This window comes from Ammospiza caudacuta, chromosome 6 (genome assembly GCF_027887145.1).
Source record: "Ammospiza caudacuta isolate bAmmCau1 chromosome 6, bAmmCau1.pri, whole genome shotgun sequence".
Classification (NCBI taxonomy): Eukaryota; Metazoa; Chordata; class Aves; order Passeriformes; family Passerellidae; genus Ammospiza; species Ammospiza caudacuta.
The window spans coordinates 42420107-42437862 of record NC_080598.1 but is presented as its reverse complement, the minus strand read 5'-3'; the positions used below and the strand labels follow the sequence as shown (position 1 = coordinate 42437862).

General features: G+C 35.8%; 1 protein-coding gene across 1 annotated transcript in view; it reads left to right on the top strand.

Annotated features, from left to right (window-relative positions):
- SEC23A (SEC23 homolog A, COPII coat complex component) overlaps window positions 1-17198 on the top strand; it is a 30525-nt gene extending 13327 nt beyond the window's left edge. The window contains exons 10-20 of the mRNA XM_058808002.1: window positions 194-317; window positions 1397-1477; window positions 3203-3292; window positions 4536-4642; window positions 5620-5773; window positions 6475-6552; window positions 7539-7700; window positions 9136-9222; window positions 10720-10875; window positions 11455-11520; window positions 15776-17198. Coding sequence (XP_058663985.1) covers window positions 194-317; window positions 1397-1477; window positions 3203-3292; window positions 4536-4642; window positions 5620-5773; window positions 6475-6552; window positions 7539-7700; window positions 9136-9222; window positions 10720-10875; window positions 11455-11520; window positions 15776-15865 — 1195 coding nt within the window. The 3' untranslated portion in view covers window positions 15866-17198. The remainder of the gene's footprint in view (window positions 1-193; window positions 318-1396; window positions 1478-3202; window positions 3293-4535; window positions 4643-5619; window positions 5774-6474; window positions 6553-7538; window positions 7701-9135; window positions 9223-10719; window positions 10876-11454; window positions 11521-15775) is intronic.
- Window positions 17199-17756: the final 558 nt, after the last annotated feature.

Below are 17756 nucleotides of genomic sequence, written 5' to 3'. Positions count from 1 at the left end.
TGCATAGGACAAGGAGCTCACTTCAAACTTTCATCTTTAACATTGTAGCAAAATACTAATTTAACATTAGCCTATTTTAAGAAGGTAAAAATATGTCTCACAGTGAATTGTCTTTAGTTTCTTTAATAGAAATGAACTATGTAAATAATCTAATTTAACTCATGGGTTTTGTTTGTTTGTTTTTGTTGTCTAGAGGCTACATGGTAATGGGAGACTCTTTCAATACATCATTATTCAAACAAACTTTTCAGAGAGTATTCACTAAAGACATGCAAGGACAATTTAAGATGGGATTTGGTGGCACATTAGAAATAAAGGTAAGCATACCAAAAATGCAGTCTGTTAGTGAAAAAATGCAATAGGATGGCAACAAACTGGAATCTGGCTTTTAAAGGAATTTTTAGAAGCATGCTAAACAGATCTATTAAGTGTGGGCTGTACATAGCTGTACATAGTCCTAGCTATATTTTTGTAGTTCTGGGATTCTGTAAATGTGAGTTAGGTATAATGGTAGTTCTTCTCACCTTGCATTCAATGTGAATGTATAGATTTTGATATCAGTGGTTTCTTGGTTTTAGATAAGTCAGTTTCTCTGTGTACTCCAGGACAAATTTTCTTTCACTTTCCATCCTTACCAGAATCCATTCTGCATTTTAACAACATTTTTTGCCTCCACCATTGTAATAAGCTTAGAGCTGAATATCCTGTAGGTTCAAGCACTGCCTTCCTTGATGTTTCTTGAAAAATGTTCCAATCTCATATTGTAGAATATGAGACTATTTTAATTTTTGGTAAAATTCTGTTTAAATTTTTAGTAATAGGACAAATACTTGAACCCTCTTTTTTTTTGTATACATATTGATGTGAATTCTGTTGAAAGATCCCAGAGAATGTAAAAAGGGAGCCCCAGTTCTAGAGGGATATACAGATCACTTCAATGAGGAAAGTGACATTGGAAGAACATAAATAACTAATTTAGCTAAATATGTTTAGGACATAGAGTAGAAATTCTTTAACAGGTGTGTGTAGGCTTATCTTACAGTACAAAGTATTCAGTTTTAATCTTACCTTTGAATATTTTAATCCTTTCATTAGGAAGGAAGCATTACCCTGTATACTTTCTAGGCTTCTATGTTTATAAATCAAGCAGCTTTCCTCCATGTTTTAATTTATGTTCATGCTGTTAAGATATACTAATTAGTATAGCAAATAAACATAATTAAGTGTAGAAACTGAGGACGTGAAAAGTGTCTCCAGATGTATCAAGCATTATTATAACCTTTCCCAAAGGTATCAGTAATGCAGTATGCCTTGAGGTTTTAATTATCTGACAATAAAATGAGACTGAATTCTTTAACATGGCATGTTAATGTATATTTTTATTTGAAATATGAAGACTTCAAGAGAAGTAAAGATTTCTGGAGCGATTGGACCCTGTGTCTCTCTCAACTCTAAAGGACCTTGTGTCTCAGAAAATGTAAGTAAACTTTGCTGAAAATAAAGGTAATGTCCTTCTATGGAAAAACAGGATTTAAGATTTCTGGATTTGAAGAGAGGCTGAAACTTCCATAAATGGAACAAAATAGTCACTTTTGACCAATTTTAAATTAAATACATGCAAGCTTACATTCATTAGTAGGTCAGATTCAATTGTACTAGACCTTGCAGATCCCTTGTTACTTGTTTAGATTTGTCCACTTGTTTAGATTGTTTAGATTTAGTTGCTTTAAAATTATTTTACAAAAGTTATATGATGATGTAGCAGAAACCAAGTAGAAAATGAGTTAGCATGCTTTATTGTTAAAATCAGAGCTGTGTGCTTTTATCCATAGTGAACCATAAAAATACATTTTTAGAAGGAATTGACAGAACAGGAGGACATAAGACTGGAAATACCCCTTTTATCTGAACTCTCTCTTCCCATTTCTGTAGCTGTTTCACCAAATGCACATTTAATTAATTGATTGAAAGATCCAGTTATTGCAGGTTCCTGAAGTAATACTTCTAAATTATATTAGACTTAAATGTTAATGTGTTTTCTTATAATTTAATATTACTAACTTTTGATTACCGATAAAAAACCAATTTCTGCAAGTGACCAAAATGTCTTATATTTGAGAAGTTTCACTTTTGTTCCTAAGAATCTGCATAGTAGAGCACTTCCCAGTATGAAAATGCTCACAAATGGCCTTTAATCAAGCACTTTTATTCCTTAAATTTTCCTTGTATTTATAACCGCATCTTTGTGATTGTAAAAAATTCAATATAACCAACAGTTTTTTTCTTGGTGATCTGGTACAGATTTTTTTCATTTCATTGAATATATTGCAATAAAATGAAAAAAACTCAAAAATAAATTGAAGGTACATATCCTTATTTAAGTTACATATCTGTTTCATAGGAGGTAGTAGAGATTCACTTGTGAGATTGTCTGTTGGCTTTGCAGTTATATCATGATTAATTTTTATTCCAAACCCCATTTTGTTGAAATTATCTGAATTCAAATTTGAATATGAAAAAAATGAGAGTGCCTGCAGCTCATTTCAGTGGTTACTGGACAAGTCCTCTAGCCAAAATGCTTTCAAGTGAGTACAGGCACAGTGACTATATTGCCAGCATAGCTTTCCTTAGAAGTTTTATTTGGTTTCCCTGTGTCCATTATGGATGATGGATTGCTTTAATTGGTTTTGCTGGATATTTATGTTGCTTTGATGCCAAAAAGGAGTGGTCAGTTGAAATATGTTGCTTTCAATTGTCAGTTGAACTACGTTGTTAGTTACTGGAGACTGTGTAACTAAGTAAAATACAGTGTGTAAGCTATTACTTAAAGTTTTACTACTGTGCCTTATAATAATGATTCCACTTGCATGTGCTTTTTACCTCTGCTTAAGCAAAATCTGGTATTTTCCTGTTTCTAACTTGCTTTTTCAGTCTTTTTCTAATGCCAGCTTCTGATCTTTCTAATGTATTAATTACTTACAAAAAAATATCTACAATCTCTTTTTTCTAAAATTATTCCAATTTAATTATATCCAGCACTGCAGTTGCTTTGCAGGAGTGTTTGTTTGAGAGGGTGACAGAGTGAGCAGGGAGAAAGCTTGTGAGAGTAGTTGCAAACAGTTCCCTGTAATGGCTAGATGCTGTATTTCACAAACCAGGAAATACTTCTGGTTTATAAAAGTATTACAAAATCTTTCTGCAGGAGATTGGAACAGGAGGCACTTGTCAATGGAAGATTTGTGGTCTTAATCCTACTACAACACTTGCACTGTACTTTGAGGTGGTAAACCAGGTAATAAATATTTGTCTACTTGTCTACCAAACACAGTAATCTTACAAGATTTGACAGTCATATAAAGTATTTTTATGTGATTCCCCCAAGCACAGTAGCAGGGATAAAAATGATGTTGCCATTTTGTGTTGTTGAAGTTTAGAGGTGGACAATAACTGCCTAATGACGAGCTAATCTTTGTGTTTGTGATAATGAGCACTAAAGAACTCTACAAATTTTGATTAGAATTCATAATCTAACTCAATTTTTTCTTTCAGTGTTTTACTTATTGAATGTATTTTAATTGCCTTATGTAGAAATGCTGTAATCTGTGTATTTAAAAGTGCTTTTCAGTATTTCTCTGATGTTTTAGTTACAAGGTAATTACTACATCCTGTTACATTTTAATTTACTGCTCAGTATTTGCAAGCAAAGATTGGTTTCATTGAAATGCATGAAGGACAAATAGTCTGATTTCCTGTTTCCCTGAGGAAAAAAGAGGATGAAAATATGAGGAGCAAGTGTGGTACTCATTCTCACACCATTTCTTATTCCAAGAAGCAGCTTAGGAACTGAGCCGACTGTAGTTTTTATATATTTAGTGTGCTGTATTTCATAGTTTGTTATTTTTGCGAAGGTTTGAGAACTTGAACTTATATTAGCCAGGTTTTGATTTTACTTCTTGTATGTTTTTGTTGGGCTCATTTTATTGGTAGCTCTAAAACCGGCCTATTATTTAGTGTAGTAGTTGATTTCAACTCTCCTTCTCTTTTGAATTGTTTATATAGCATGTTAGCCTGTATTTTCACTGAGCAGAGTTTTGAAATTTCAGTCTACACCTGGATTCCAATCTTTGTTTTGACAGTGCTGTTGGAGATCCACTGATCAACATTTTAGATTAGTATCAGTTTTCTATCCTGTAATTCCAGTGAGTCATACGGTGTTCAAATAGAATGTGGTGAAACCAGGAATTGTAAGGCCCCTTGGAAAACATTATCTCTGTAAGGGCATGTGTAAGGAGAGAGCATTGGTTGCTTTAAGGATATCTGGTGAAGCCAGCAACTGCTTCTAACATCCCTAAACAATCTCCAAGTTGATTATCTGTATGTAGTAAAGGCACTCAATGTAACAAAAGCACCAGATGATGCATTAATATAACTTGGGCTGTCTATTGGAAAGAATTTCTAGTAATTAGTTATACATTTTCAAATCATACTGTAAAATCTTGAGATTCTCTTTTATTTTCTTTTCCTTTTGTACTTAGCACAATGCTCCCATTCCTCAAGGAGGACGTGGTGCAATCCAGTTTGTGACTCAGTACCAGCATTCCAGCGGACAGAGACGTATCAGAGTGACCACAGTTGCCAGAAAGTATGTTTTACTTGTGGTGAATAATTTTTGAAAAGTCAGGGTGTATATATGCCTTTTACTTTGTAGATTTTTTCAGCAGTCTCTTGTTGGAGACAGTTTCCTCTCTTGTCCTGTGGACTGTTTTTTCTCTGAGAGGTTACAGTGGCTGTATAGTGTTATTGTAGGAGTGCTCTGAGGAAAGCCAAGTGATTTTAGACAAAGGGGAAGATGTGAATGAAATTCTGTGGCCTAAACTGAGGATATGTTTGGGGTTAGAGAATGGCAAAAATCACTTCATAACTTAACTGGAGAATGCTAACTGCAGTTCAGAGGGCTGTAAATACCTGGTATTCCATGTATAACCTTTACCTACAGTTTCCTTGAATCAATATACTTCACAATTTTAGGAAATGATGTTTAGTATTTTGAATACATTTTTCAGTGTCCAGTGACATTTATTTACTCTAAGCTGAAGGAGATTATTACTTGGTTAATTCGATGGAAAATTCAGCTTATTGAAAAAAGCATTGCCCTAATTGTTGAAAAGACTATGTTGTTAACTTAATTAGTTGTATTTGTAGAATTCTGGTGGCTGATGAAAGGTCTAATTAGTAGTTTACTCTGTAAATTAAAAAGAACTGGCAAAATGCACAAGAAAATTGCTTATGTGGGAGTGTGTGATTAGATTAGTCCATGGTGTTTTCTGTAACAATCTTTCATCATTAATTTTTAAAAAAATATGGTACCTGTTCTATTAGTGACATTATATTTTATTTCACTGGTTGCATGGTATCTGTGCAAATAAGGAACATTTCTAATTAAAGAATGTTAACTGGGAGGCTGCTCATTCTATCTGCCTGGTAGATTTTTTGAAGCTTCAGCATGAGTTTGTTGAACTGCTAACTGCTAAGGTTTCTTTGCCTTAATTTTGAAGGGATGTTTTGGGGTTGGCTTTTTCCTTTCACTGTGATGTAAATCCTTGTATTTTTGTTTTCCAGCTGGGCAGATGCACAGACCCAGATTCAAAACATTGCTGCATCTTTTGACCAGGAAGCTGCTGCAATTCTCATGGCCAGATTGGCAGTGTACAGGGCAGAGACAGAGGAGGGCCCTGACGTGCTGAGGTGGCTGGACAGACAGCTTATACGACTGGTAAAACGAGCTGTACTGAATGACTCAGATGGGTTTCTTGCAGACACATACTGTTCAGTGATAGTTTACTTGAAAATAAAAGTAAAAAATGAACTGAATGCTTAATTTCCACATGAGGTTATACAGAATTAACTAAGATTTTCTATTTAAAATGTAAAAAAGAGCAGGTGTATTTTCAGTTTATTTTTCATGTATTTTCATTTATTTATGTTTTGTCAACATATTATAATTGCCAAGAATTAAGAAAAATTTTGGCATATGATTAGCAGAAATTAAAGTTTTCTCTGCTTTCTGTTGTCTGTCATGATATTGCAGAGTAAATATTTTTAGCAAAAAAAAGGCAAAGTATCTAGAAAACTATATGGATTTTTTTAAAGTTCCATTTTCTGTTTGTTTTTAAAAATATATTTTAATTTTGATTTTTAAGTAATTAATTTTCTTCTGGTTGGTTTAATTGTCCAGGTCTGCTTAGTGATTTTAGAGGGAAAAACAACCAACACACAAAGTTCTTAAAGCCTCTTATATAAGCAAATCACTGCTTGTTAAAAAGAGATCTTGTGTCAGTGTTTTTGCTAGGTTTCTGTTTGTTTACAAAGTTGCAAACACCTCAAGTCATGTGCCTGTTAAAACCAAACTTACAGTAATGGCATGACCATGCAAGTATATTTCTTAATACAGATTTTCTTTCTTGTTTACTCCAGTGTCAGAAATTTGGAGAATATCACAAGGATGATCCAAGCTCTTTCAGATTTTCAGAAACATTTTCACTTTATCCACAGGTGAGTTTGTCTATAGGAAGGTTTGTCTATAGAGATGGAAGAGAATGCTCAGTGAAGAAAGAGTCCTTGTAGCACTGAGTACAATAAGGCATAACAGGATGAACAGACTCCTTGCCCCTTACTACTGTCTGGCATGTGGCATTAAGAAAATAATTTCTGTTGTCTGTGCTCCTGTGTCCTTTTTTGTCCTCTGCCCTTACAGTTAAATGTCTAACTATGTATATTTTTTGTTTCTCCTACAATGAAATCCTTATCTCACCTGAATTTGTAATTCATATAATGACACTCCTAAAAGGGCTGCTCTAATGAAGAAATTCAGAAAACATGAGGAGGATAAATGGATTTGCTTTATTGTTTCTCTCCCATATGATTTATGATACTGACCAGAAAACAGACACTTCTCTGTGAAGTGAACTTGACCTTGACTGTATTGAACTTCAAACAGTTTCTTTGTGAATAATCTGTTCTGATAAATTTCTCCCTTCTGATAGCTCCAGATACTTCACTTTTGGACACTTCACGCACTGCCATGATATTTCTGTTTCAGTTATGCACTAATCTGTCTGTAGGTGTTAAGTGTTGTGTAGAGATTGAATCAGCAGGTGGAGAATTTGTTTCAGCAATGAAAGCATATGCTTTTACTAGCAAAGTTTGACTTTGCTGTGGTTAATGTTCCTTTTTCTGTTTATGTGCTGTAACTTACTTAGGTGTAGAACAGCAACCTCCCTCATAGGAATGGTGGAACTTATAGTGAAGGGAGCATTTCAAAGCTGCTTTGTAGGTTTACCCATTCTGATACCTCTCTTACTGTCATGGGAGTGTGTAAAAACTAGCAAAGGTGCCTGTAGAGATTCAAAATGTTAAAGGAGCTGGGATTCAGTTTTGTTCTGGCATTGGTCTCATGCAGTTTGTGGAAAATATTTCTCTCCTTGTTCAACTCTACTTTTGATCTGTCAGAGTTCAAAACAGTCGTTCTTGTTTTGCAGTTCATGTTTCACTTGAGGAGATCTCCTTTCTTACAAGTTTTTAACAACAGTCCGGACGAGAGCTCCTACTATCGTCATCACTTTATGCGTCAAGATCTAACCCAGTCGCTTATCATGGTTCAGCCAATTCTTTATGCCTACTCTTTCAATGGACCTCCAGAGGTATCAGTAAAATAACTCCATTGTGGGTTAAAAGGTGCTTTGTTGAGAAAGAGCTGATTGCTGTCTTCACTGTTACATTTTATAAAATGTATTGGTTTAAAATTTATTGTATGAGAAATAACATTCATTTGATTTAAAGCAGCTATGAACAAGGCATATCTCAGAATTTTGATGTAGCAGTCTTGAGAATAAAAGTCACTTTGTAAAGAGATTATTTTTTAAACTTAAGGATGGTACTTTTTTGTTAGTTTTTGAGAGCTTTGTTTGGCTTTGTGGAGCCAGAATGTAAATATAAACAAAAATAATTTTATTTAAAAATGTACTTTCACTGTTACCTGAAAGAAAAGTTGAGGTTTTTTTTAATGTAAAAAAATTTCCTCAATTTTAGTGCCTTAATCCAAAGCTTCTAATGTTAACATGGTTCCCATTATGTGTAGATTTAGTACAGAACCTTCCCGCTGACCTTGTCATGGCACGTTCTGTATAAACCTAAAATAAAAAGCTAGTATTCCAAGAAGCTTCTGAAAAAAGTGTCAGGCACTTGTTTGTGTCAGCAGATAACAAAATAGTCTGTTACATAAAAGAGAGCGAGGCAGTGAAAACAAACATAGTAGTTGAGGATCTTGGCAGATTGTATTTCTAACTTTTTTTAGGACTTTTTTCTTTTAGATTATTCATGAGGATACAAAAAAAAGACTTTCAGAAGTGGAGCTCAAATAAAAATAATAAGGTGGTTTGTGAAGAGCAGCTTGCAAGTCTCCAATGTATGAAAAACAAATAGTTCCATTGGTGATTGAAGGATAAATATGATTAAACAGGAGCTAATGTCTCAGCGTAGAATGAATAACATTTTTTTCTTGATTCTTGGAATAGTTAACATTTTTCTTATCTCTAGTAATTTTGATTCAGTTAAATCATATAGCACTGATAACAGTGTCACTACCCTTAAAAAGGAGACTGAAAACCTTAAATATTAGATTTCATTAACCACGAGTATTTACTATATACAGTATGGGGGATATATATGCATAGTACTAATATGCTGTGAACACAAGATGTAAAAAAACCCCAAACAAAACCTTACACTTGAACTGCTGAATCTTTATGCATTGAAATACAATTCAAATTAATGGCAATGTGTGGGTAAATACAGAGGTACATGAAAGACCAGTAAAGTGCATAATAATGAAAGGGGTTTCAGCTCTTGAATACATTTTTTATTACTTTCCTGAAGTATCAGGCATAGAATCAGGCAGGATAACTTCAGAATGAAATTGTGTGGGTTGCAGATGTATAACATGAAAAGGAGCAAATATGGAGCTTTAGTAAGTGACTGAAAAAGTTCCGAAGTTACTGATTAAAAAATCTGGCAATGCCATTTGATTGGTCAATTCTGCCTCAGTTGATAATTCTTAAATTTATTTTTAAATCTTAGCCTGTTCTTCTGGATAGCAGCAGCATTTTACCAGATCGCATTCTCCTTATGGACACCTTTTTCCAAATCCTTATTTATCATGGAGAGGTAAGATTGTAATTTCTTACATAAATACTTTTTTTCTGTAGGAGTGATATATTATGGAAATCACTGGAAGTCAGGCTCCATGCTCAAGCACCTCCAGTGCTTGACTCTCTTATTTGCATGGCTGACAGCAGAATCCTAGTTTGTGTTTTTGGTTTGGTAGTTTAACGTGTCTATATGCACATACCTGACATGACTTGACATCTTGGTCCTGTTTCTTATGAAGAGTTTGAGATGAATGAGCTTCAATATGCAGAGTATTTTTTTAGATCAATATTTTTCCTACTTTAGAGAGTGTTATACTCTTCCTCCCCCTCCTCCCTGCTTTTCACTCATTTATTTTAGACCTTTAAATTGGTTCTTCAGGGATGGGTAGTCAGAACATCAAGTTTATAGTTACCCTTTGTCTGTACTGTCCTGGATGAATGGAACTGCTCCTGGCAGTTTGGTAGGTAGACATTTCTTAGTAATAAAGTGCTTGTGAATTGTTACTGCTCTGCCTCCCTGGAAGAACTGAGCTGCTGCTTTTTACTTCTTTGCAAATGTAAATGGTTCATAGCTGAGAATTTGAAAAATACTATTCTGGATCGTGTCCTTGTAGCTACACTGATAAAAATATTTACTAAACTTCAACACTTCTTAAGTAGCAGAATATTATCTTATCGTTGTAAGGTGCTGTCAGCAAGCAGCAGTGGTGGGCTGCTCCCTGAGGGAAGGGGAACAGGGGCTGAGCATCTCTGCAAGGCAGGCAGGGTCTTGTCACTGAGGACCTGTCCCCAGTGTACCTGAGCAAGGCAAGCAAAGCAGCCGTGGGCTGTAGCCAGACTCAGCCTTCAGTCCAGATCACCAGACAAGTTGATGGGGATGAGGCAGCTCCAAGTTCTGGCCATGAAGTCCAGTCCCTGAGTGGGGGTCCGGATCAGTAGGTGCATGGCCTGGTCCAGGCCTGTAGCTCAGGCAGGAGCCAGGAATGAGACCCTCAGTTTAAAAGAGCTGCCAAGCAGAGGAGGGAGGAGCCCCTGCTGGGGGTCCCTCCAGGGCTTTCCCAGCAGCCCCTAGCAGGGCTTTCCTAGCAGCTGCCTGTGTCAGTGAGCTGACCTGGAGCAGCCAGCCTCTCTCCTAGGGTGGGGAGGTTGTGCTACAGACTCTGAAAGGTATCAGTATAAATACTTATTTCTTATGTGTCATAGACATGCATATTAGAGAAGTGTAAATAATATCTTTGACCTCCTCCAAACAAAATACTTGACTTGTAAAAGATGACCAAAAAAGAGGAAGTACAGATGGACCACAAATTGTTAAGAGTTTGAAAAAAAAATCTTAGTAGCATGTTACCTGCACATCTTGGCTTTTAAAAATTAATTTCCGTACTATAGGACAGAAAGGGATGAATGATAGAAAAGAGGCCAGCAATGGCACATTCTCCTCTGAAAAGACCTGTGTATACTCTAAGAAAGTTTGGTGAATCAGTTCTAAACTTCTTTGTTTCCCTGTCCCCAGACCATAGCACAGTGGCGTAAGTCGGGGTATCAAGATATGCCAGAATATGAAAATTTCCACCACTTGCTACAAGCTCCAGTAGACGATGCCCAAGAAATTCTCCATTCCAGATTTCCAATGCCCAGATACATTGATACAGAGCATGGAGGAAGCCAGGTATGGTGAAGTGTATGTTATATAATCTTGGAAATGATATGTTAGTAATTTTGTGAGATATCTTTGGTAGTAAACATCAATTTCTCTGCTAAAATATACATAATTGCAAATCAATGTTCTGACTCTTAAAGCTTTTACAGAACAAGATATTTAGGAGTAGCTTTCTCCCTAATTTGTGAATCCTACTATGTATTATTGTTTTAATCATACTTACTTGGTCTCAGATTCTTTTGTAAACTGTGTAGGGCAGAAAAGACAGTCTGCGTCTCTGAACCAATACCAGAATTACTATTTGTGTCTTTGTAAAAAAATTTATTAATTAATGTCTTGTTGATATTCACATATGCTTTGCTAGTGCTCGAAAAACACAAAAGCTTACTTTCGGCTGCATCAGAAAGTTTTTAGCAGTTCTTCATTAGAGCTGTGGAATCAGTGAGTGGCTTTATTTGCAGAGGTGCTGTTTGCAGTGTCTGTATCTCTGGATAGTAGAAATGACATATTTCATACATATGCAGTTTTTATCTGAGTGCAGGAAAATTCTGTTTGAGAAGATCAATTTCTTGTCTTTATTTTTTAAAGGCTCGATTCCTGCTTTCAAAAGTAAATCCCTCTCAGACTCATAACAACATGTATGCGTGGGGACAGGTGAGTATGAATCTGCTGACAAAGCTTATATACATGATTTTTTCCCCCTTATTTCAGAAGGGAAGTGGCACATAAGGTACATGTCAGTAATAATGTGAAGTTTTTGAAACTGAAAAAGAAATGCAGTTTTGGTCTGATGTGACCAAAATTACAAAAGTTAAGAAAAATGATCTTTATTTCTTCAGACAGAAATGATCTGGTTTACTATTTTAAGCTTCTGTCAGGCTGCTTTCATGTCTAGACTACTTTCTTAGATGGTGTTATCTTAAGACTATGGGTTTGATGTTTGCCTGACAGAGCCCCCCAAAGGACTTTGACTGAAACAGTTTTGCAAAGTTAAAAGCAGATATTTTGTTGAGGCAACAGATAAAAAGATTTGGAATAGTCACTGATAAGAGCACTTACTGCCTTAGTACTAAATATTTTGAGGCTAGACAATGATTGATTTAAGCTAAGTATACCATTTACAATTCATTAAGCTTAACTTTACCAGTAATTAAGTTTAGTTTCATTCTGCTTAGTAGCAGACATGCAGATCTTAGCAAACAGTGTTTCTGCTTTTGAGGGAGAGAGGAGCAAACCCATCAGCCTGAAAGGTAGAATCATATTCTTGTCTGCACCATGTTGGAATTAGAATAATTTTATACCTGCTGTAGTGAAATAGGATGTTCCCTGTTGCTGCTGTGAGAGATGTAAGAAGGGCAGCCACTTGATCATATTTTCATATTGGTGGGTGTGTTTTTTCATATATAAATGAGTGACAATGAGGGTTTAGGTAGCTTTGGTCAGGCTGAGCTGTCTTGTGGATGCAAATTGCTCAAGGGCAGAACAGAACAGTAACACTTCAGTATTGCTTCTTCCACCTGGCTGAGCCGTTAGAAAGGCTGCTTGACCTTTGCCTGGTGGCCCTCTCTTTAAGTCAGCATGTTGCAGCCTTGTATTGTTATCTTCCTGTCCACCTGTATCACAGAGCTTTAGATCTCATTGCTATCAATACCTTAAAATACTGGAAATGAGGGTGCTTTCCACACGTGAAGTCTAAGGGACTTTTTTGCAGTAGGGGAGATAAACGTTGAAGGTAGTTATAAGAACTGGCAAATACACCAGTGCCAGTGTACTGATGTTTTCCAGAATTTCCAGAATTTCTGTGACCAGAAATCAGTTTTCAAATCTTGTCTTTAGGCAGAAAGTTTTATTCAGAAGTTAAACACTCTGTAGCAGCTTGTATTATTGAATGGTGCATTGAATGGTTCTATGATCTCCTTCTACATTTATCTTCTGTAGTGAGTAAGTGCTAGTGCAGTGTCATCTTCTCATGCAAATCTAATGGCATCAGACATTTGAAGCTACATATTAACTGTGCTGTTAGAGTATTTTGCTAAATGGTGTACACTATTGAAGTCATGAGTGAGAAAGCTCTATAGCAATTTTATGTCAGTTACTTTGTCAAATAAGTTTTATCAGGCTGCATTTTCATAGGGATGAATTGGATCTAATGAAGCTTCTGGCAATGAACATCACTGAGGTCCAGAGTGAAAAAACTTGAAAATTTTGTACTGAGTCAGGTCCAGCACAGTTTGAACACAAATCCCAAATTCTTTTGTTTCCAAAATTGGTAATATAACCAGCAGTTCATTAGTGCTTCTCTTCATCTTGTTTCCCCTCAACATACACACAAATGCTGTAGTTTAGAAGGTCTTATTTTTAATTTAAACATTATGTGGAATTTTTTGAAGTTTCCACATTTCCAGCAGTACAGGACAACTGTTTTCTGTTTAATTAATAAGCAAATGAAACAGTATTCCAAATGTAAATACAAAAAATAAATCTTCAGCTGATCTGTAGTATAATGTTTCATGCTGGACAGGTGAGACTGATACCTCTTGCAAAAGATAGCCGTCCATTTTAATGCTAAAAAGAATTCAGTTCTAGGGTAACATAAGAAATGATGTATTAACCTCCCCGGGGGCACTGCACTATGTGTGCTCAAGGTAATATGCTAGTACTTGATATGGTAACATTTGCAGGTTTTTTTGCGAAAAAAAGTTGAATCAAGTACTAATTATGACATGAGAAGTGTTATATCTGGGAGAAATTTAAAACTGATTGGCATCTTGCTCTTTTTTTTTTCATGACATTCCTGGATTGTTTCATATTTTATTTTGTGCACAACTAAAAGTCCACACTGACCAGAAGAGGGCGCCCACACACCACTGAAAACATTCAGGGGGTGATAAATTGCCTGGTTGGTTTTTAATATTCTAAGTAAAGATTTTATTTAACCTTTAGCAGGCAGGTGCCTTAATAGTATAGAAAGCATTTTCAGAAAATAATGATAAACTTTTTGTGCATCTCCATTATGTGGTTGGTGTTTGAAGATGCAGTTGAATTTTCAGAAAGGACCTGTGAGTGCTGATTGACAGCTGCTGAACATGAGCCTGTATGTGCCCAGGTGACAGAGAAGGTCAATGGCACTCTGGCTTGGATCAAGAATATTGTGTCCAACAGGACCAAGGGAAGGGATTGTCCTCCTGTGCTCACCACTGGTGAGGCCACACCTTGAGTCCTGTGTACAGTTTAGGGCCCCTCACTGCAAGGAGGACATTGAGCTGCTGGACTGTGTCCAGGAAAGGGAAATGGAGCTGGTGAGGGCTCTGGAGCACAAGTTCTGTGAGGAGTGGCTGAGGGAGCTGGGGGTGCTTAGTCTGGAAAAGAGGAGGTTCAGGGGAGACTGTATCACTCTGCACAGCTACCTGACAGGAGCCAGGTAGGAGTTGGGCTCTTGTCACAGGTAACAAGCAATACAAAAAGAAAAATTTGCCTCAATATGCCAGAGGACATTTAAAGTGAATATTAGGAAAAATTTCTTCATAGGAAGGGTTGTCAAGCTTTGGAATGAGAGGCCCAGGGAAGTGATAGAGTCACTGTCTCTGGAGGTGTTTAGGAGTTGTGTAGATGTGGCACTTAGGGACATGGTTTGGCAGTGGGTTTGGCAGTGCTGGGTTAATGGTTGGACTCACTGACCTTAGAGGTCTTTTCTACCTAAATGATTCTATGATTCTTATATAAGAGAGCTCAGACTTAGCATTTGACAGGCTTGGAAGTAGAGCATCCTTTAATCTCATCTTGCTGCTATCAGATGGTAGCTAATTTAGTGTGCCTTCCCTGAGAGTGGCTGTATATTGTAGTGATCCAAGAAATCTTGCTACACTTGGATTTGTCTCTTGGTCATTCACTGACAACTGTTTCTGGCCAGGTCTCAGAAAACAGCATCTCATTAGGACTTTTGAGTTTTGAGCATCCTCATTAGGACTTTTGTGTCTGTGTTTTGGAAGATTTTCCAAGAGTTCCGACAGCTCTGGATTTATTTGGAAATATGGATGCTTTGTACCTTTGAAAAGGTCGAATTGTTGAGCTGTACAGGAATTCTTCCTGTATCTGTAAATGGAAATAGTGGTAGACTGGTCTCAAAAGACTTAAGGGAGTTACTGTGTAATATTTGCAGAGTTGCCAACTGCTTGTTTATTTTGACTTTGTTAAATTTGGTAAATTTGTTTAGAAATAGTAATTAAAACATGACAGTTTTGAACTTCTTGGATTTGTGAAATTGCAATAATCCATGCAAAAGGTTTTTTTGGTTGTTTTGTGATTTGATTGCTCGTGAGTTTCAGCTGCTTTTGGCCTTTCTCTGAGGTGGTAGAGAGCCACAGGAGAGAATAGGCCCACCTCTCTTTGGGAAAGCCAGATGACCTTTGCTTGGTGTCAAATCAGACCCTTAGGGGATTTGTTTCCTTCTTTCACCATTTTGATACGTCTGAGCTTCACTGGCATATACTGATTTGTTGGTTGTGTCATTTGCATATTACTGTTTCTCTCCTTTTTGCTCTGCTGAGGCAGGAAGGATGCAGGAACTGTGCTGTGGACATTTTATTTACATGTAGAATTTTGTAAATTAATATTTGGCAATTCTCGAGTTTTGTATGGCTGGTGTAAAGATCTTGCTATACAGCAAGTCATTGCTCTGTGTTAATGGAAGAGAATGTAGTTGTGGTTTATGCTTGAATTCATGTAAATGTATGAAAATTTATGTAAATGTACAGTCTGCTGGGTTTTTTTGTCAGAATTTCAGCAATGATACACTTCTAGGATCTTGCTAAATTTATGAAATGTTTATTCAGTGGAACATATTGTGTCTTAAAATGCTTTTTCTTCACAATGTGTATAATCAGTTCTCTTTTTTTCCCTTATTTCATAGGAGTCTGGAGCACCCATTCTTACTGATGATGTCAGCTTACAAGTATTTATGGATCATCTGAAGAAACTCGCTGTCTCAAGTGCTGCCTGAAATTCTGCAGTGCATTAGAGGCACAGATAAACTGCAGCCATATTTCAGCTTTTTTCTCCTTTACCCTTTTCCATGTCTCTCTTGACAGAGTGCTCTGATATGCACAAGCTGCCTGACTAGATGTAAAGCAGTGTTGTTTTGAAAGAAAAGCTTTGTTATCAGCAAATGTTTTAATGTGAACTGCAGTTTGTAAAAATTAGAGGTACTAGATTTAAGTTATAAGCAGAGGAAAAAGAACAGTAATTTTGATTACTGTGATACTATAATTACTTTGAGATCATTTGCAACAACTTTGAGATGTGATTTCAGTTTCTTGTTTGAAATGGTTGGGGTTGATTATGCTCTGCAGTACAAAGGCCCATTGAACAATAAAGGAAATCTTTGGTGATGTCTGGCTTTCCAGACTGCCATGTGATTACTTTTGTTCACTCAATCTGAGCCTGAATGAACAAAGCAACAACAAAAAGCCTATAAGAAGAGTATTAACTCAGTCTTTTGATTTAGGCTGATGAACTTCTATTTCCTGCAGAGATATTGCTTAGGGGTATTTAATTTCAAGTATTTCTTCCCATTTACCCAATTTGATTCTTTGGGAACAGAGTTTTTCTTTATTTCAATGTAAAGATTTTGAACTAAAAACATATAAACTCCACTGTTGCACAAAATTTAAATCCACATCTGTTTTGACCAAAGTATCTCTTATCAAACACAGTAACAGGTGAATATGCTAAAAGTTAACACTTTCAACTTGAGCAAAGAAGAAAGCCTACACTACCAAAATGAACTAAGAGAACAGGCTTGATTTTTGTCTTGGTGAGTATAGTTAAAAATAAAACTTACCATTTTTATTATTGCCTTATAATGTTATTACACTAATGCATGACACTGCACATCTGCTTTTTGTTTCTGCATCTTTTTTGTTATGAATTCAACAGGCTTTCGTTCTTGTTGAAACAGTATTACATAGAATATGATTTAATTAATTTGATCTTCAGTTCATACTTGCTTTTTTGGGGGGTGGATAAATTAGTAGGCTTTCCCATTTACTTGTTGAAGTTTACACATAAAACAGATGTTTACATAGGTAATGTGACATTTTGACAAGCAAAGATGTGAAGTGTGGTAGTGGGCAATAAAAAATGTGCCAAGTGTAAAGGAATAGAGAGTTCATAGGAAATTCAGTTGTTTATTGGTCTGATAAACATGAAGATGGTTTTTCTGTTTTCTGTAAATTCTTAAAAACTTGATTCAATCATTTGCTCTCCATTTCTTTGATCTAAATGAGATGAGCTCCTTTTGCCTCAAAACAAATAAAATACATGTTTTTCTCTCACTTTTTGTATTTATTGGGCTGGTTTCTGTCAGTTCTTGAAATCAACTGTGGAAATAAAGGTAGTAGTGATAAAATTTAGAATAACTTTTTTTTTTTTGTTCTTTTAATAATTGGTATCAAACTAATTTAACTTCCAGTAGTTAAATTAGTTAACTAATTTTAACTAGTTAATTAATTTAAACTAATTTAAATTAGTTAATTTAAATTAATTTAATTTAATAAGTTAGAGTATTTTAATTTAAACTAATTTAAATTAAAGTACTCTAACTACTTTTTTTGTAACACTAAATATGTCCAGTTTAGTTGATAGTTAGGTAGTTTGCCTTATAAATAAATTCATCATAAGGTCATGATAATGAATGGGTTTTTTTGGTTTCCTTCCTACCCTTTTGTGGAGGGATAGAATGTAAGAAAATAAAGATAGTGCAAAAGGTAGTCTCACACCTGAGGAGTTGCAGCTGTACTAATCACCAAAGATTAGGAACAGGCCTGCCCTTAATAGGCCACAGCTGAGTTCAATAAGAAGAAGAGTGCTACAGAAGAGTGGGTTAGCTGGGT